General features: G+C 34.6%; 1 protein-coding gene across 1 annotated transcript in view; it reads left to right on the forward strand.

The window, feature by feature from the left end:
• Positions 1-22256, forward strand: part of SPAG16 (sperm associated antigen 16) — a 495050-nt gene that overhangs the window by 249184 nt on the left and 223610 nt on the right. Inside the window, exon 7 of the mRNA XM_077748565.1 lies at positions 1125-1251. Within this exon, the coding sequence (XP_077604691.1) occupies positions 1125-1251 (127 nt within the window). The remainder of the gene's footprint in view (positions 1-1124; positions 1252-22256) is intronic.

Here is a 22256-nt window from a genome sequence, read left to right on the forward strand (position 1 = left end):
TTTGCTGTGTTGCTAAAAGTCACTAGGTGAGACATTCTTATCCCTCCTCTTCTTTCCCCCTCCTGCTGCTGTTTATTACCCAGCTAGAGAGAAGTTTTTATGTTTCTTTACAGTGATGTCTGTGATATAGCTTTGCTCCTTAGCTGTCTTATGTTGATTACAGGTGATTTCTTCTGATTTTTCTGCTGGAGAGGCATCATTATGGTGGTAGTTCGCTTTTATCATCTTGTGTTCATTTTCTTTTAGCAGGTACCTTTAAGAACTCTTCCTTTATATTGCCTTTTCTCCTTGGTGGCTAGAGCGTGACATGTCTTATTTATTTCTGAGAGGGGGAGAGAGAGAGACAGCGTGAGCAGGGGAGGGTCAGAGAGAGAGAGCAAGAGCGATAATAGAATCTGAAACAGGCTCCAGGCTCTGAACTAGCTGTCAGCACAGAGCCCGACGCAGGGCTCGAACCCACAAACCATGAGATCATGACCTGAGCCGAAGTCGGAAGCTTAAATGACTGAGCCACAGGCACCCCTGTAATGATTTTGTCTCACAGATCACAATGTGTACTGCATCCTTGCCATCAATTTCACCTGGCCCCAGTGCTGCTACCCACCATGATAAAAACTATTCTTTCCTTGTTTCTTTTGGTTTTCTATTTCTGTTTTTATTTTACCCTATCTGAAGTATAAATCATCAATGCTAACTAAATGCAAGCATATAGAGTGAGGTCCACTTTTAGNTTTATTATATTTAAAACAAAAATATAATGAACACTTTTTAGTTTAGAGTTATGTATCCTTGTGGATTTAGTAAAATTATAACACAAATCTTGGGGCTGCTGGGTGGCTCAGTTGGTTAAGTGCCCTACTCTTAATTTCGGCTCACTTCATGATCTCACTGTTTAGGAGTTCAAGCCCTGCATCAGGCTCTGCAGAGGCAGCTTGGTATTCTCTCTCACTTCTCTCTCTCACTCTGCCTTTCTTTCTCTCTCTCTCTCTCTCAAAACAAATAAACTTAAAAAAATAACACAATTCTTCCTTTTTGATTGAGTTACTATATATTTATATATACATATATATAATTTATGTACATATGTACATTACTCTTTCTCTCTTCTTTTTAACATTTTAAAGGGTCATATAATAGCATCCTGTGATGCTTGTGGAGTAATAAAACTATGGGACTTTCGGAAGCTCTTACCAATTGTATCCATTGATGTAGGTCCAAGTCCTGGCAATGAGGTGAACTTTGATTCATCAGGTAGGATCTCTTTTGTTTAACATTTGTGAACAAACAAACAACAGTAGCATTTGTTCTGAAACTATGTTTTATTTCCACTTGAATTTTATTGTTTCCCCTTATGTAAATTTTTGTTCTTAATATTGAATTAAAATATATTTTATATTTATTATTATATAAGATCATTAAAATGTTATATTTATCATAAATGTAAAGGAAGAAATAATAGAGGATATAAGTGTGTACTAATATAGATAATACAAGTTGCTAGTAGTGTCATGCAAAATTTGGAGTCCAAATCCTTTAGAATCACCATTCAAGGTAAGTAAACTGGGTTTTTGAAGGTAAATTGGCTAAGCACAGAGAAAAACAAAACTTTAGCAAAATTGAATTTAAGACATTTTTAATGGAATATTTCAGTCATAATTCATAAAGTACCCTATATTCTCTTAGTTGTATAATTAATTTGAAATCTATATCTGTATTAGTGTTGCATTTATGTGTAATAATACATATTATAAATGATAATAATTGTAATATTATTATTTTATTGTGTTCAGCATTTTTTCTGCAGTAATATAAACATTGTCACTCAGATAAAATATTTTATACTTGCTACTGATGAATACTGTAGCAACTGATGTTAACACTCACGCAATATTTCCAGTTACCTATTTAAAAGATTAAAATTACAGTTTCATCTGTATCTTTAATGATAGCCTATGATAAATAATGTGTATCTATTATTAGAAAATATAATTTTCCTTTGCTAGTAGGATACATGTTTTAAGCTTTGTTAAATTTAGTGAGTTTTTACAATTTTTGATATTTATTTGTAGTAGATCAAAGTTATAGAGATAGTAATTTTAAATGAAGAAATAAAAATAGAATATGTATGGGAAATAATAATGTTTTATTTTAAAATAGTGCATGCCAATTCTGTAGTCCAGAAAATATGTAGATACTAGAAACAACTCTAGAGCCATTAGATAATTGTGTTTCATAAGACCGATTTCATGATATTGCCATTACATATCTAAAATTTAGAATTCAGTAAGTTTGTCTTAACAAACTTTAGGTTGTGTTCCCATTACAGATTGGCATATGAACCATATTAACACTGTTTTTTTTAATGCATTTAGTAATGTTCTTGACATTAGCCATTTAATTTAAAAAAGAAAACATTGTTTAGAATAAAACATCCCAAATATGAGAATTTTATATTATACTGTGAAGGCCTGCTAAGATTTCAATTTATATTTTTCAATATACAGAATCTGCATTGATATCATAGGTCTAAAGGAACTTTAACTTAGTTTTAATAAAAATTTTTACATCTTTAACCAACTTTTTATTGTCTATTGTTTATTAATCTAGAATCTCAGTATTCATGTCCTCAAATTTTGAATTCTGAAATTTCAAAACTTTTAGCTATATTTGCTAATAATAGGTGTTAAAGGGTATTTTGAAATGCTGTACAACTAATAAGAAATATATATTTTATTGTCAATGTTGAATATGTTTCCACTTGCTGTCTATTGAACTTGTCATCAACTCAAATCTCTATTCTACGCATAGTCACGCAGACCTGATTTAAATAAATGTCAGTACCTATCTTTCATACAACTCAGTATTATCTTAAAGTGCCTGGTACAACAAAACTAGTTTTTCTCTCCATGATGCCATACTCTTGATTATAAACTAAAATTAAGAAAATTATAAGAATCAAGGCAGAGCAATGAGAAACAAAAAAGACAAAAAAGTGTAAACTATGGACCCTATTAATGAAAACACTTCATCAGTATGAAGGAATATAATTTCAACCTGACCTTCCCATCCCTTTGACCATTTCTTCAAGGACATACTATAATTACTTTTAATTCTATATCTTTGAAAATTAGCATCATAAGTCCTTTTCTCATTGAATAATGGGAAATTCGTGCTTCTGTAGAAGTCTTCAGTGAGTCTTCATTTAAAATGGTTGAAATATATCAAAAATAGGAAGAACTAGGGAGAACAGAGCTCTCCGTCTAATGAGGGTCTGAACAGAGAGGTGAAAATCACAAAGTAAATAGTAGAAATTATGTTCATATCAAGAGAGGAAAGTACAGTAAAGTCAAGAGCAAAACAAAATTAAAATAAGGACAGGGACCCCTAAATATCTTCTAATATGCATTTATTCAGGAAAATATTAGTTAAACAAAAAGTATAATAAACTCATATCATGAAAATATTTGGACTATAAGGATAATATCAAATCTAACTTAATTAGCTCACAATATAAATTAATTTGACATATTTATTTATTCTTAGCAGTAGGCAAATAAAAGCATTTTTGATACAATTATTTTCCACAAAAAACAAGAGGATATTGACACTATTGAAAACAATGAACATAGGGCTCACAATAGTTAAGTTGTGCCAAATCAAGTTTTTAGGTCAAAATTATGTGACAGAATTAAATCGTGCAGTTTTATATGCTTAGGACTCAACTTGTGTGAGACAGGCTCTTGGCTGCATCTCAGCTATGTCCTTGGACCTAAGGAAAAGATATTGAAAACATACATGTAACATCATCATAATATCATATAATAAATGTAGAAGCATTGATAGCATTCTGATAGTATATCTTTATAAATAAGGAATTTCTTATCATTGCAAATCCAACACAGTATAGAAATAAATGGGATTAGAAGTCAGTGAGAGGCTGAAATTGTTGTCCATAATGGCTGGAAGTGGAAGACCCAATAAGTTTTTAATATTTCACATAAAAGGAAACTGGGGGTCAGAAATATTTAGAAATTACACCAAGATCATTTGGCTAGTAAGGAGACAAAATTCAAAACCAGGGCTTCCAACCTCTAAGTGAATGCTTTCTCCATTAGGCTACACTGCTTCCATAAGAAGAAATTAACCACAATCTGTCTTTTAAATATAAAACGATGAACTGTTTAAAAGTTTACTGTTTAAGAGAAACTGCTAAATCCGATGTGAAACAAAGATTTTGAGGTTATTTTATGATGTTTGAAAATTTTCAAAGGGATCTGATGCCTTTTATGTTTTCCATTGGGGTAATTTTTTTCTATTTTAGCATTTATTTGTAGTCCTGCTTATGGAGAATATTTAGGATTGCCTCCAAATGGTGAGAAACCTTGCCCATTTTGATGATCTGATACTGATAAGCTTCCTACTGGAAAGTCCCCAGCTGGCATAAACTTCAGCTCCTGCATTTTCTAGGGATGTGACTCTTTTGCAAATGTACTGGAATTATCTTTTACAAAGGAGGGAAAAATATTGCTCAACTACATAAAAACATGATGAAATGAGAGATGTAGACAAGTTTATGTATAAACTCTTTCAATTCATTTTTATTACTTTCACTACACAAATCCATTTAACATTTTGTGAAATAGTAATAAATTTTTGAATGGTAAAACATATGGCATTTGAATATGCCAAGTGAGAGAGATTAGTTATAGTGAATATTCACAAAAATATGTAGCATCATATTACCAGGATGCTCTCAGTTTAATGAGAAAGAAACATTTATCCCTTTACAAATACTAATACACATATAATACATAGATATATATACACAGATAATCTGTGTATGTCACAAGCAACGTATTTGCAAATAAAATATGAAGTAAATAGTACTATACCACATACAACTCCTCCTCTTCCAAGATACAATAACAAGGACCAGATTTACCCTACCACCTGAAACAACTAACAAAAAAATAAACAAAATATATGAAACAGTGGTTTCAGGCATGAAATACTGCGGAATGAAAGACAATAACACTGGAGAGAAGGAAAGTAAATGACAGGAGCCCCGTGCCTACCCCAGAACACTCAAGGACCAATGGAAACTGAAGAGAAACTGGCAGTCCTTCAGAATTGAGGAGAAAGAGTGGGCATCCAGGGAGACAAAGCCAGCTAGAATCTGCAACACAAGGAGAGGTGTCTGGAAATTTGCAGAAGATCCCCCCCACCCCATCTTTAGCTAAATAAAGAATACCTGACAGACTAAGGACAGGTGAAAGTCTCTCTGAACACTTAACAGGAAAAATACCAAGATAACCAAGCCTAAGAATAGTTTGTATTTCCACTAACCAGACTGGAAACACCTTGCAATTCAGAAGAACAGTAGGTAGAGCAGAGATTGGCAAACTACTGCTCATGGGCCAGCTTGACCTGTATTTATAAATAGTTTTAATGGAACACAGCCACAGCCATTTATTTGCATATTGTCTAAGGCTAATTTTGCAGGGGTCCAGCCTCTGCAGGCCAGGGTTGGCCCGGAGAGTGATGGTTGGCGTCGGCGAAAGAAGACACAGAGCCAGCCTCTTCAGATGGACTGCTCAAATTTATTTTTCAGCTTAGGGTTTTTATATAGCAAATTTAAACAATCATGCTTAAACAATTTACATTTTTTGAGTACAGTCATAGGACTTAACATTTCTAAGTTTTCTTGGCAACAATGATTTCACGGTACATAATTTCTACTTCAACCGATAAAATTTAACCAGGTAGTCATAACAAAGTTTTACATATTCTTTAATAGGTATGACAGGGTATCTAAGGATAAGTGAAGCCTATTGCCAGAATACATGAGATCACAGGGCCCTTTAATTGTTTAAATTCAGTGGGCATGCAAAACCAGGATATACTTGTACCCACGATTGTAGGTAACAGACTCTCACAACCCCTTACTAAGAAAGAACAATGTCAACATTTATCATAGATGACATATGGAAATGTTTTACGTGGATCAACTAGAATTTGGTCTCTGCATTTATNATTTTTTGAGTACAGTCATAGGACTTAACATTTCTAAGTTTTCTTGGCAACAATGATTTCACGGTACATAATTTCTACTTCAACCGATAAAATTTAACCAGGTAGTCATAACAAAGTTTTACATATTCTTTAATAGGTATGACAGGGTATCTAAGGATAAGTGAAGCCTATTGCCAGAATACATGAGATCACAGGGCCCTTTAATTGTTTAAATTCAGTGGGCATGCAAAACCAGGATATACTTGTACCCACGATTGTAGGTAACAGACTCTCACAACCCCTTACTAAGAAAGAACAATGTCAACATTTATCATAGATGACATATGGAAATGTTTTACGTGGATCAACTAGAATTTGGTCTCTGCATTTATCAACCTCATGCTTTGGCCAGAACAATCCATAAGTTGCCTTACAGGCTTGAGGTCAGCAGGCAAATATTTCTCTAACACTTTTTTGAGAAAGCCCTCCAAAACTAGTAAATCTTGTTTTTGTCTCTGCTTATGGCATAATATATATTCTTTCTGGCAATTAGACTCATACAAGGAAAATGAATTCTAGGTCTCTTATAGACCCAATGCATACCGGACTGTCTCCAGTTTTGCTAATTGCTGCAATATTTATTAGACAACATCTGATTGAGGGGGCAAACATGATATTTATGTACATTCCATTTTGGAGGAAGGGGGGAACTTTGGGCGATTCTGGTTTCATATTAACCCTAGAATAGACTAAGAGCAGAAGTGAGATTAAAAGGTACAGACAAAGTAGAGAAGAAGAATTCTTCTGGGGGTTCTTCTGACTGCCTTGCAGTCTCCTCCCTGGGCCTTGCCATCAGGGATGACCTGTGCACTTTCAGTCTCTGGCGTGATTTCACACTATAAGAGCAGAGTTGAGTATTTGCAACAGAGACTATATGGCCTAGGAAGCCTAAAATATTTAATATATGGCCCTTTATAGAGAAAACTGCCTTAGTAGAATGCTTAGAAGGGTATCACGTCAGTTGTGAGGCAACATCAGCCCTCACCTCCAGATCAAGTCCCTTCACCAGTGTTTTTGAACCACCTTAGTTGGCCCATGTAAAGAGCTATTTCATCTTCTTTAAATTCAATGAAATTGTTGTAGTTGTCACTTTTTTTTCCAGATGAGGAAGCTGGGACATAAAGAAGTTAAGAACAAGCTCAGTGACACCTGGCTGATCAAATAGAGAGTCAGAATTCAAATCTGGCAGGTCTAATTCCAGAAACCAAAATTTAAACTTTATATTATTCTGCCTCTCATTTTACTAATAATATTTGGTTTCATACTGAAATCTTGTTAGAGAAATGATTCATTTGCTATGAATATCAAAATAATTCCACTCATGACCACTTGGCCAGTGTTTGGCTCAAAGCTGACTAAGACAGAATCCTGTCACCAGTTGTCAATTTGTGGTCTCTGAAAGAACAACAATAAAGAGAGTTTCCCCAGAAGAATAACCCAAAAGTAATGACCTAATAATCTGCCATGTTTCTGATGTGTCATGCACAAGAGTATTTTAAGTGCCTATATCTTCCCAGTGGGAATTAGAACTCCGATCCCACATTTCAATATTAGCTCTTTTCAGAGTAATCAGGTAGGACTGGATTATGTGAGCATCTTCAGGGCCTCTCTTTCTTCCATTTATTTAAATCCAAGCCTGATTAAAAACTGAAATAAGAATGGAAGAAACCAAGCTAACTTACTTTATCTCTAAGACATAAAGCAGTTAACCTAAGTTGCTCCTCCTAAAAGCAAGCCCAATATACCACGTCAATTTCCCACAGAAGGAAAGCCACAAGGAGAGAGGATAAATTATGCGAAAAGAGGTGACCAGATGACTCTGCTCAATTATTTATAATCCCATTATTTCCTCCCCTGTTTGCGTGGCTCTATTGTGTATACAAATCCATTTTGTGCATAAGTAAAATATGGGCCTCTCTGATACTGGGGAAAGGAACCAGAAGAACTGAAGGAAATCAGATTATGTATCTCCCTTGGAGACCCAAGTGTATGATTAATGCCTGGAATGAAGTATACTATGCTATAGGAACTGAGCAAGGTGCTTTTTCTTTTAATCACCACACTCTAAGTTTGGTTCCATTTCTCCCATTTTAAAGGCTTTTGAGAGCTTTAATTACACATACATATTAATAACTATACATGTTTGTACAGTCCTGTGAAAGCCTGAATTTCATTTCATTTCATTTTTAGCTCTAGGAGATTGTAAATAAAACTTTTAGAGATTCATAGAGACTGGTTGTATTTCATCTGTAAAAAAAAAATACAATTTTTTCTCTTGTTTTTTTTTCATGAGATGTCCTATGTTAGAAGCAATTTTATTTACCCTAGAGCAAGTATGGAAAATAACATGCTGATAATAGTGGGAATACCTTGAAAACCTTAATATCTTGACCAAAGATATATTTATTCAGGGGGAACATCCACAGTTGTACAAAGTGTTATAGTCATGAACTGTTCTTATTTGTCTACCATCCATTCTGATTGGGTTGATGGCAATGCCATAGTAGTTGCTAAGTACTTAGACTACCATCCTCAAAATGGATCATAAATTCTGAGATAAAATTAGCATTTACATTATATAAATTATGACAGATTAATATAAATAAAAGTTAAGTTAGTGGTTTTTTCAAAGTATAGTAGAATTTATACGTGTTACAAAGTCTTGTTCTTTCAGGTATTATGTTTGGAAGTTTTTCTTAATCTAATGACAACATCATTGCACAAATTATGAAGCCTTTCCTATGGAATTGTATTCATAGTTTTAAAAATAATGCTTTCATATCACCACTACTCACAGATACTTGAATTAGTATTGATTTTTAGAAACATCTGGAAATTATTGCCATCTTATGAGTCAGAAAAGACCATTTGAGTCAAGCCTAAGATGAGACTCTAAAAAATTATATTCATTATGATTTGTAACATGAAATTGAGCAGGACACTTAATCTGTGTTGACTTCACCTTTATTATCACTAAAATAAAAGTTTGGATAGGTGACTTAATCAACTAGGCTTACGACCTGAGTTTCACATTGTTTCTCCCTGCCTTCATTAGGACATGGTGTTCTGAGATAAAAATAATATTATAAAATAAAACTTAGATGCTTTTTATATTACTTACAACTTGAAAATAAAATATCAAAATGTGAGTGAAATATTCCACTCTCCCTTGATCCAAAAGGGAAATACAAGCTATTCTAAACATCAAGTTTATTTAAAAACTGGGCCTCACATTTAAATGATAGCAGTATTGTTCAGCAATACAAAACTTTTATTCTTACACACCCAGAAACACATTCAGTCTCTGTAGCAACAGGAATTTTGGCAAAAAAAAAAAAAAAAAAAAAATGCATAAGCCCCAACAGTTTAATAAATCAGTGACTTGATCAAATTCTTCTTATAGGACTATATAAGATAGAATCTGGCTCGTTCTGGTTAAATCAGACCAAGACATTACTTGTTAACCTTACAAATTACAGCATTATACAGGTATAATCAGCAATTGCAATTGCCTGGATGATACAAAGAAGTCACACATGTGTTGTTATTTTCTTAATTTTGTGCAATATTTTTTAAACAAATATGTTTATAATTATTGCTTAGCTCTCTGGTATAGTTGTACTACATAGAGGTATAAAAGTAACATTATCAGCATGTTAATAAGGCATTTAGAAATGATTACTTATATAAATAAGATACCTCCTTGGACGTTGTTACAAAGCTTACATACATGATTCTATATAAACAATTTAAATATGGCAAATGTCCAAAGAATGACAAATTCTAAATTATTGAATATTTAATGAAGATTTGTTTTGTAGTATTAATGTGAGAAACTTTTTTTCACGAGCATTTACAGTAGTTATATACATATGACAATTAGTGTGCTATTGCCAAATTATTTTCAACACATTTAAGAAATCAAAAATGATTTGTATCTGTGTAGCAAGTATGAGATATCAGTTGCATTAATAACCATATCTTAATATCATCTAAGCAGTAATATATCCCGATGCATATAAATATCTATGCCTATATGCTTGCAGATGTAATAAAAATTGCATGTACATGCTAGCATAGATCATTAAAAAATGTGACTGACATTTTTATGCATATATTAGTCAAGAAAAATGTATTTGTATAAAGAAAAGCATAAACAGACCTTTTAATTTTTCATAGATACAAAGTTATAGTATTATGAGGAATGTGTTAATTTAATAGCATATAATAGTTATCAGGTTTAAAATCAAAGTTAAAACTTTCGATCTACATACACTTCATGACCCAAAGTCACATAGCCCAAGAATTTGCCTTCTTTTTAAAAGATGGTGTATACAAAATTGAATAGATAATCACCTTTAATTTGCCAAGCTGATACTTTTTAATAGGATAATCCTTAAGAGAAGTTGCACTTCAGCAGATGTGCAAATCAACCCAGAACAAAGAACATGCTACTCTTGGAGATGGAGCTGCACAGTTGGTACTTGTGATAACTCACAGTTATATTTATCTAAAATCGAATTTTGAACAATATTCAAATATGATTTACTCAAATCTGAGTGAGTTTAGAAATATCTTTTCTCACTTGTAATATGAGGTCTATAAATAAAAATTGTTTAAATTCATCTTCATGCAACATCCTTTACTATGTACTTTTCCACCAAAAGAAAAAATATTGAAAAGAAGGCTTAGTGTCATATTGGTATTAAGAAAATCAACACTCTGTTGTTGTTTTGAAATAATGAGTTTGATAAACACCTTGTAATAATAGATAAGCATTTGAGGCCATGCTTTATTTATCCAAGAATTTTATCATTCTTTATCTTGTACTTTTGTTGGTCTCATGTTAGAAATTATGTAATATAGTTGACAAATATTTCATGTAAGCCTACTATCTGCCAGGCATTGTTCCAAATTCTGGGAAAAAGATAGTTAAAATTCTATTTACAAAGTCATTTGAAACAATAGACATGAATCTGCAGGTCATAACTGGAAGTGTTGAAAGGTAAGTCAAACTGTTCTTCAAAAATATACCATATGTGCCCTCAGAGTGCTATTTGCAAAGAATAGCATCCTGTAGCTGTGTATGGAACTGTAGAAAAAAGATGGGTACTCTTATGAAGTTAACCATATACTTACCCACATCTGTTCTTATGGACTTGGTTTAATTTGACGTTTTGATTACTGCTGCTTTCTTATGTTATCCTTTCATTATGCTTCCCATAATGTTCTATTTGTTCCTTCATTCACGCTGCATTAGGTTCGATTTCACCTTATCAGAATTTAGTTACAACAATGGATACTTCTGCTGCTTTTGCCTCACTTCCTTTTTTGCCTATCATTCGTTTTTTTTCCCTTCTCTTCTAGTTTATCTCTCTTCTCTTCATTCATTTTATCCTCTCTCTTCGTTATCTTCCTCTTCCTCATGTACAGAGAGCAGAGTTAATCAGACTTTCAGTATAAAATAGACAAGTATCAGATTTCATTATTTTCTCCATTCATGTCCCGTCACTACTGTCATTCTCCACGACCTTCTATGGAAGATTTTAAATGTCTTTGATATGTTTCCTTGGATTTATAGATATGTTTGAAGAATATATGGAATTATTTTGTGTATGTACATATCTAAGCTTTCTGAAAACTATATTTTGTTATACGTCGCATTTAGTTTCTTGCTTTTTTATTCAATACTTTTTTAAAAAAAATTTTAATGTTTTATTTATTTCTAGGAGAGAGAGAGAGAGAGAGAGACAGCATGAGCAGGGGAGGGTCAGAGAAAGAGGGAATCACAGACTGAAACAGGCTCCAGGCTCTGAGCTGGCAGTCAGCACAGAGCCCGACGCGGGGCTCGAACCCACGAACTGCGAGATCATGACCTAAGCGAAAGTCGGACGCTTAACCGACTAAGCCACCCAGGCGCCCCTCAATACTTTTTTTTTAATTTCTGAGAGAGAGAGAGAGAGAGAGAAACAGTGTGAGCAGGGAGGGTCAGAGAGAGAGGGAGATACAGAATCTGAAACAGGTTCCAGGCTCTGAGCTGGCTGTCAGCACAGAGCCAGATGCGGGACTTGAACCCACAAACCGTGAGATCATGACCTGAGCCGAAGTCGGATGCTTAACCAACTGAGCCACTCAGGCGCCCCTCAATACTATGTTCTTAAGTTTTATTCATATTAATATATATCTATCAAGTTTACTGATAGTATTCTATTTTATCCACCTTGTCATTTTATTTATCCATTGTGTTAGTGATGGGCATCTAGGTTCTCCATAAGACCCTGCTACTTCAAGGTATGCTGTACTAAATATCCTCATATGTATACTGATGGTAGGCTTCTGAGAGTTTCTCTGCAGAGGGCTTGCTGTGCCACAGAGTGTACATTAATTTCACTAAGAACTGTCCACTCTTCTTCAGAATCACTACACTTCTTCAGAATCAGTTTACGGTTCTTCAAGAAATCTCATCATCAACATTTAGTAGTACTATGTGCTGAATTGTGTCCTTTCCCAAATCTCTATGTTGAAGTCCTAACCACTTATGTGACTGTATTTGGAGGCAGGGCTTCTAGGAGGTTAATTGAGGTTTAATGAGGTCATAAGAGTAGTGCCATGATCCAGTATAATTTGTGGTATTAGAAGAAGCATGCACATGCACAAGGAAGGACTATGTGAGCACTCAGGGAGAAAGCATCCAAAAGTCAGGAAGAAAGCCTTCACTGGAACCTGTCCATGCTAGTACCCTGATCTTGGGCTTCCAGCCTCTAGAACTATGAGAAAATAATTTTCTGTTGTTAAACCACTCAGTCTCTGGTATTTTGTTATGATGGCCCAGACTAAGACAGGAAGTAATTGAGTTTCTAAATCTTCCAGTATAGTGGGTACTGTACACATCACATATGCCTAATTACTAGTGATGCTGAACATCTTTTTTTAATACTCTTAAATCTTTCAGGCTTCCTCATCTGTAAATTAATTGCCTTTGCCTATTTCTTTTATTGGCCTTATTTTCTCTGGGGACTTATGATTTTGCAATAATTATCTGTATATTATTGGTTTTAAATGTAGATTTCTTCCAAAGAGTTGTCTGTTTGCCTATTTCATCTGTGGTATCTTTTATTGAATTGAAATCTTTACATTTACTGGAATCAAAACTGTTTTCTTTTTATCTTAGTATTTTTTTTCTTTTGGAAGATAAGAATATTTCCCCAATGCTAGGTCACAAAACTATTCTCCTGTATCTTCCTCTTTATGTCTTTACTTTCACAATTTATGACTTTGGTTCAAGGTGCAAGAAGGTATTTTCAGTTAGTCATTGTCTCCTGCAATAACAAACCCAGGATCTTCCTGACTTATAAGAGCATTTGCTTTTTGTTCACTTACAGAGAGTTTTAGGTATCTCAGGCTTGATGTACTTTCCTGGTCTTGGCTGAACTCCATTGTGTGTTCTCATTATGGACCCCAGGGCATCTATGCAGGAGATGTCATTCTCAAAGAGTAAGCACAGCAGGAAATAAAAACCAAACAATGCAATCACTTTTAAATCTTTTTTGGATGTGACAAATATCATCTGCGTAATATTCCATTGTCCATAGTATATTCATAGTGAGTAATAAGCTAAGCTCAAAGCCACTTAGATGCCCAAGTATGTTTCGGTTAGCCTAATACACTCTAGCTCTATCCATGTCACTGCAAATGGAAAGATTTCATTCTTCTTGATGGCTGAGTAATATATGTATAACATATTATACATATATGTAGAGAGAGCCAGGCAAAGCTCAATCTCATGAACCAAGAGATCACTACCTGACCCAATATCAAGAGTCGATGCTTAACCCACTAAGCCATTCAGGTGGCCTTCATCTTCAATTTATTTCATATGTGTTCTCTAGTTTTTAGAATGTAGATCTTTTACATCTTTGTTTAGGTTTATTCCTAAGCATCTGATTGTTTTTGGTGCAGTCATAAATGGGATCAATTTTTTAATTTCTTTTTCTGCTGCTTCATTATTGGTATAGGGAAATGTGATAGGTTTCTGTACATTGATTTTATGTCCTGCATCTTTGATGAATTGATATATCAGTTCTAGCAATTTTTTGGTGCAGTTCTTTGGGTTTTCTACATAGAGTATCATGTAATTTGCAAATAGTAAAAGTTTGACCTCTCCCTTTTGCTGGGAATCTTAAATCCCAATATGGGAAAAAAACCAAGTATTTGGGAACAATAATTTGATGGGCATAGTGGGAGACCCAACTTAATTTTTCGGTCTAAGAAGAGTTTTCCTATTACTCTCAGCTATACAATTAAAACTTACCTCACTGATCTGTGCTCTTATTTCTATCATATATCAACCTCATATACATAAAGAGGCAGTATTTTTTCTAATCTTTTAGCAATATCATTTTTGACCTGGTACAATTCTATTTTTATTACTAGATGTCCTAGTATTAGCATATATAAATGTGAAGCCATTGTCTTTGTTCTTCTTTTTCAAAAGTATATAGTGAGCTTCCTGTTTCCTAGAATTTTTAGTTATCCTTTGTTAAATTTCAGTTTGTATTAAATCATGTTAGCTAACATGGTTGATCTAAGTTGATCTTCTGTGGCCTCTAATACAGATAGTTTGTTCAATGTTCCTTGTGTAATCAAAAGGAATGCATATATTGTATGCCTTGTAGGTTCAAACATTTTTATAAAGCTCTTAGTTTGAGCTTGTTTACTAGTTATTTAAATCTTTTATAACATTTCTTATATTTTGAGTGCTTGAGCTCTCAGTTTCTGAGATGAATATATTAAAATCCTTAACCACAAGTATTAATTAATTTATCTTTGTAATACAGTTTTGCTGCATATATTTTGAGGCTGTATTTCTAGATACATATAATCACTATATCTTATTGATCTTTTTTTCCTTTTATCAACCTTCATGATGATTTTTCCTTAAGTTCCATTTTGTCTCACAGTAAATTTGGTACCCTATTTTTTTGGAGAGAATTATATTTCCCTGATAATCTTTATCTCCATACCTTAACTTTGCATATCTTTTCTGTGGGATTTTTAATTTTTTTTTTGTTTTTAACTTTTGCTTTTTTTTCAATCTGATATTTGTATCTTTGGAATCATATTTTAATCTAGTTAATACAGTGATCTTTTTTCTACATCAATATGCTTGCATAGAAAATGCTTATATTAGTCAGGATTATACAGAGAAAGAGAGTCAATAAGGGGTGTGTATGTGTGCAGCTTGTATCCAAAGACAGTATAGAGATAGATTTTTTTTTTTATTCTCTAGGGACCTGAGTCTTTGTTTCTTAAGAGGCCTGCCTATTGGATGAGGCCTGCCCACATTATGGAGGGTTGTTTGCCGTACTCAGTCCACTGATTTAAATACTAGTCACATGTAAAAATACCCTCACAGTAACAATTAGACTGGTGTTTAAAAAACTAGATAAAAGCCTGGGTACCTTGGATACCATGGTCTAAAAGTTGACACAAAATATTAACCAACACAATGCCTTTCTGATACCTTTCTGGTCCTTCTCTCTGTCTCTCTTTTTAAATTTACATCCAAGTTAGTTAACATATGGTGTAATAATGATTTGAGGAATAGAATTTAGCAATTCATCACTTACATATAACACCCCGTGCTCATCCCAACAAGTATCCTCCTTAATGCCCTTGCCCATTTAGCCCATCCCCCACCTAAAACCCCTCCAGCAACCCTCAGTTTGTTTTCTGTATTTAAGAGTCTCTTATGGTTTATCTCCCTCTCTGTGTCTATATTATTTTTGCTTCCCTTCCTTAATATTCATCAGGTTTGTATCTTAAATTTAACATATGAGTGAAGTCATATGATACGTGTCTTTCTCTGACTTATTTTGCTTAGCATTATACACTCAATTCCATCCACATTGTTACAAATGGCAACATATCATTCCATTGAATGTTGAGGACCAGATAGTTATGGGCTTGCTACTCTACTCACAAATCAATAGAAAATTTGCCCCTCATTACCACTATGAAAATGTACACAGAGACATTTTAACATCAATAACATTATAAGGTGCTTAACTTTTACAACTATCAGACTGACAACAATGTTTTTTAAATTAGTTTGGTTTGTTTTTAAGAATCTCCTTGAAGATATTTTCATCTTTATAAGCTCTTGTAGGGAAAGTATTTTCGTTGTAGGGGAAAATTATATCAGTGAGAATTTTAGAGTATTGCTATACATTCTGGAAGAATGAAGCAGTGGGAAAATTGTGCTCAGAGAACTCATTTCAACATAAGAGAACTACTAGAATAATATCCTATATCTGTATAACACTTCATCAATTTTACTATCATTCATTTCACCAACATATATTCTAATGTTTAATACTGTGGGTTTTTCATGAACAAAAATGACTTTTCTTTTAAAATGTTTTACACTGACTTTGTCTGCCATTGTTGACCCCCAGTTCATTTTGAGACCTTTAAACTAGGTTACACTTCTATACCTCCATTCTGCCTAGACCCAAAGAATTCTATAACTTTGCTGCATGTTTTCTCCTTGAAGCTATAGACCCAATTAAACATTGCTACTTGTTAATAAAGGCTTGATCTGACTTTGAAATTTAGGACAACCAGTTGATTATAGTGTGATGATATCGTGTTGACAGTAGTACTCAATAACCTCATCATATCTCAGTCAACCAGATTAAAATATTGCTCTACTATTTTCAGTAATAAAGGTAGAAGATATATTAACAAAGCCATATTTTCTACAATTCAAAGTCAATTAGATTTCTCATGTGATGAAATTATTAGAGATTCTCATTTTAAGTGTTGAATGATAAAATAGAGCACTGTTCATACTAATTATAAAATAATACTCAAAAATAATTCAAAGGGCATCTTTGAATAGCAATTATAGAAAGATAATAACTAAAGACAATTTGAAAATAAATTAAATGTGAAAGCTTAAGACTTGCTATTAAATAGCTCATGCAGTAGAATACCGTGTGATCAGTAAAGTGTCATAAATGTTTCTATAATGAAGGACAAAGGTAGATTTATGTGGTGCTATTAAAGATTCAAGTAGTGACAAAACAGAGTATAGGACATGATTTCACAATGGATATTCAGATAGATAATAGACAGAAATTAGAGAGAGAGAGAGAGAGAGATACAGAGATAGATAGACGGATAGATAGAGGCAGGTCATTCTCCATTGGCTCTATCCATCCACATTCATTCTGTGCTCTTCTGTGCCCTCCTCTGTTTCCCTGGGGAAAGACATTGCCCATTGACTGATATTTAGACTAGACCCCTGAGAGGCACTGACAGAAGAGGAGAGGGCAGGAGGAGAGATTGGAGCATTTATTCCTTCTGTTCCCCCCTGTGGTGCATTTGTGGTGATGCCCACATGGTTGGCTGCATTGTTGGCTGCTCCTGTCAGGCAGCCCTACTTCTAGGGCTTCATTTCTTAGCCAGGTTCCATTTAGGTCATTTTCTACCCTTTGACCTTTCAAACCTTGTGCAGGTAACAATTTTCTGTTGCTCCCAATATATGTATTTAGTTCCTTAATTTTTTTCTTCTATTTTCCCCCTCCTATAAGTAGTCCCTTCATTAATAAGTCTTAATAAAATTTCCATCTGGGGGGCACCTGGGTGGCTCAGTTGGTTAAGCGTCTGACTTCGGCTCAGGTCATGACTTCATGGTTCGTGTGTTCAAGCTCCGCGTCTGGCTTTGTGCTGACACCTAACTCAGAACCTGAAGCCTGTTTCAGATTCTGTATCTCCCTCTCTCTGAACCTGCCTTGCTCACGCTCTCTCTGTCTCTCTCTCAGAAATAAATAAAACATTACAAAAATAAATAAAATTTCCATCTGGATGTGTGTTCTGTTTCCTGCCAGAACCCTCACTAATACAGATGCACATGAAAAGCCTGGCATTATAGCCACCAAAATGTGTGTAGGCCTTCTCTGTGAGGTGTTTACCCTATGTTCTAGAGTTTCTAAAGTAAATACTTAATATTTTTCAAATATTTCAAATAAAGAAAGCAGAGTAAAAAACATCTTATACATTAAACAGAAAAATAGCATTCAAATAAATAATACTGATATGAAACAATGATGAGCTGGTCTCTTTTTAATTTATTGTAGTTGGCTAGATTAAGCATGATGATTTTCTACATCTGACCCTAAGTTCTACCTAAGCTTCTCTCAAAATGGGCCATAAAGAAAGGAGAAGAAGGGCAGGTAAAGATGTTTCATCTGAAGCCAAGTGAAAGCTGGAATTAATACTTACGAGAGGTTAACAATCTCCTCACCTTCACTTTTGCATGGAGAAAGAGACCTAAAATATTCATAGCCCCTCTCTACTCCATCTCTACCTCTCCATCCTTCCTCCCTCTGTGAAAGGGGCATCTGGCCTAACTAAAGAGTTCAGAAGGAAGTGAGCAAATCCCAATGAATAACTTTTCTAGCAACCATCCCCTTGGAAAAGTCCAGCCTCTGACTACACAAGTTCTTTCATCCATTGCGGCCAGCAGACTGCTCCACTAACAGAAGCCTGAGTTTTTGCAACTCTGTCATTAACTGTCTGGCTAGGGTCTAGTCATTGTAAGAATTGTTAGGACACTGATGAAGCTGCATATTCAGGTCATATATTTAAATTTACCTTTATCACATAAAGGTGATATTTTGATTTTCATATCTGTAATTCTTGTGTCTACTCCTCAGGGAGTTCCAAATTGGAGTGAGAAAGGAAAAGGTACTTTACTGATGCTCTCAAACCACAGTAATATCTATACCCCTTTCATATGCCCAGGGGAGGCATTATTTTTTAAGATGTGTATTTTTTTGTTATTCTTAATGTTTTATGTGATTTGTTGCTGACATTTTCAAAAAGCAATATAGAAATTACATAAAAGAAAAAAATCATAAATCACACAAATCAGTTAAAATATTTTATATTTCTTATGAAACTATATGAGATTACTATATATAATTATATGTATAATGTAAAATTACTATGTATATTACTAAATACAGTAAACTCACATATATATATGATATATAGTGTTTTACTCTTTATATCCCAATGATCTCCTACATCCAACCTTATGTCGTATAGTGTTCTAATAATACAGTATTTTACATTGGGCCTTTTTCATTTTAATTATATGCAGAGGCAGTAGAGCAGTTAAGAACAGCAGCCTCCACAGTGACAGTGATTGGTTTTGAATCCATATTCTACCACTTATTAGTTCTCTAACCTTGGACACGTTCCTTAATCTTTCTTATGCCTAAATTTCCTCCTCTGTAAAATGAGGATAACAAAACAGGACCTGTTATTTTTGTGTGTGTGAGCATTAACATGATAATCCATATCAACATGGTAAAATGGCTTAAGTGTCTGTCCTCCCATGTTTATATTCTAAAGGGAGAAGCAGAAAATTAAGTCTCTGTCCCTGTCTCTATTTCTGTCTCTCTTTTTTAAAAAATTTTTTTAAATTTTGTTTTAATGTTTTTTTATTTTTTTCTGAGAGGGAGAGACACACAGCGTGACCAGGGGAGGGTCAGAGAGAGAAGGAGATACAAAATCTGAAGCAGACTCCAGGCTCTGAGCTGGCAGTCAGCACAGAGCCCGTCACGGGGCTCAAACCCACGAACAGTGAGATCATGACCTGAGCCAAAGCTGGACGCTTAACTGACTGAGCCACCCAGTCTCCCCTATTTCTGTCTCTCTTGAACATAGATGTACAACACACACATACAGCACAGACATACTTAAATGGTATAAGAAAAATAAAGCTGCCCTAAGTGTATAGGGTGAATGATTGAGGAGAGTTGATATTTCAGATAAGATATTCAGGGAAGACGCCTGAAAAAGAGCAACCTTTATGAATTGAGGATGTAAGTCAGGCATAAGTCTTGGGAAGAGGGGTCCAAGGGCAGACCTTGAGTTACAATAAAATTGAGGATATCCATGTGACTGGCACAGAATGAATAAGGCAAAGATTGGCATGAAATAACTTTAGAGAGATAAGCAGGAGCTAGGTCATGAGCACCCCCTAGGCCATGGTAAAGAGGTTGAATTTTATTTGAATATGACATGAGAATGGATCATTTTATTTTATTTATTTTTTAATGTTTTATTTATTTCTGAGAGAGAGAGAGAGACAGCGTGAGCAGGGCAGGGTCAGAGAGAGGGAGATACAGAACCTGAAACAAGCTTCAGGCTCTGAGCTAGCACAGAGCCCGATGCAGGACTCGAACACACGAACCATGAGATCATGACCTGAGCCGAAGTCAGACGCTTAACTGACTGAGCCACTCAGGTGCTCCAAGACTAGATCATTTTAAACAGTGAAGTAATAGAACTTGATTTTCACTAGGAAAAAAAACAACAAACGAAAAATAGACGGCAACTATTAAAGACAAACATTCTATCCAGGGCAAGAGTGGAAGCAGAGGGAGTGGTGAGGATGTTCCTGTTATACAGAATTAAATGTAGTTTGGACTAAGGCAGTGGGGCTTTCAGAGAGCAATAAGTGGGGTATGTTTTCTGCAGAGGTTTTAAAGATAATACCACCATTATAAAGATTGTGTGCTTTTTATTATCACACACTTAGAGCAATTCTAAACATCAGTGATTAAATGTTTGTCCCCACCAAAGGCTAACTGCTTCAATTACCCCTCCACACCTTGTTGATGCCAGTGCCTGAGATGACAACAGAGAAACTGTTAAAACACACATTATATTTGAAAATAGAGTCAACAGAATTGGCTAATGAATTGGATATATGTGACAAAATGCAATCTCAAGCGTATTTCCTGAAGTATTTGTGTAAAATTTGTCAGTGTTTATGATGCTGTCTTTACTATTTTTACTATGTAGTATGTAATAAAGTTTATATATGCTCTACGTTACCAGACTATATACTCCACTCCATTAATTTTTCTTTCAATTAGTTTGCTAGTGATACACTATGTTAATGGTGTTTATTTATAATATGTCTTACTATTAAGTAATTTAAGTACCATTTAACTAATATTATTTTCCAAGAGTTCTTAATTATTCATTAATATACTAGTGAAGATGCCTTTGTCTATGAGAAACACCAAGTGAAACTGACAATAAGGAATCTTATTATCTCACATAAGAGAAAATCCACAGGTAGGACTGACTTCAGATTTGGGTAATGGAATAAATCTAAGATGTTTTCAAGGCATCAGCTTCTTTCTTTCCCTCTGTTCTGCTATCCTCAGTGTTGGCAGTGAGAGGACTCTGGCATCTCCATACATCATATTGCAACAAGAAAACATCCAGGGGAAGTGATAAGACTGTCTCTTCCTATGGCTCCCAAAAGAAAGAACACTATTTCTTAAAGTCCCAAGTAGACTTCCTTCATGTCTTTTGGACCAGGAGTGGATCATGTGTGCATCTCAGAATGTGACCCTAGAAAGGAGAATGATTACCTTTACATCAGACAGTGGTGTCTCCTTCCCCTTGTGCACATGGCTGCTGATGTGTGTTTGGGAAGGGAAGGGCAAAGGAAAGGTGTCGGAGGCCGCGCCGGCTCCGACAGGTCCAGGGGTCCCTGAAGGATGGACGGTGTCGGCGAAAGANGGAAGGAAGGCCAGGTAAAGAAAAAGAAGTAGGCAGTAGGGGAATGGCTCTAACTAGAGCAACAAGGAAGTAACTCAGGAGGCAGAGAGTATATACTCCTGGAATTGTTTGGGGGAGACTGGAGGAACATTGCTTTGGCTAAGAAAGAGAAAGCCAAAGCATCAGAAAGAAATTGAGCTAAAGCAGAGGCTTTAGAACTTTATTTTAAGGACAACCCACAGCAGGAAACTCATTTTATACCACAACCTTATGTGTACGTGTGTGTATACACATATATAAACACACAGATAATATATATTATATTTTTATACTTATATACACATATTTGTAAATAAATATTTAAATCTGTATCTTTATTAACACTGTACTACATTACTTTTAAGACCCAGTTATTGGTTTCAAGGTGCAATTTGGAAATTCCTGGTCTCGTAGATCTCTCAGGCCTGTGTCTATAGCATCTCAAAATGAATAATCATCTTCCCTCATACAGGTTACCCTTTGTATCAAGTTTATATTGTAAGTAGTAGCTTGATTTGCCTCTATAATATTTACTCTTTGTGGCTTTTTTT

This window comes from Crocuta crocuta, unplaced genomic scaffold (genome assembly GCF_008692635.1).
Source record: "Crocuta crocuta isolate KB4526 unplaced genomic scaffold, BGI_CrCroc_1.0 scaffold229, whole genome shotgun sequence".
In the NCBI taxonomy this organism is placed as follows: Eukaryota; Metazoa; Chordata; class Mammalia; order Carnivora; family Hyaenidae; genus Crocuta; species Crocuta crocuta.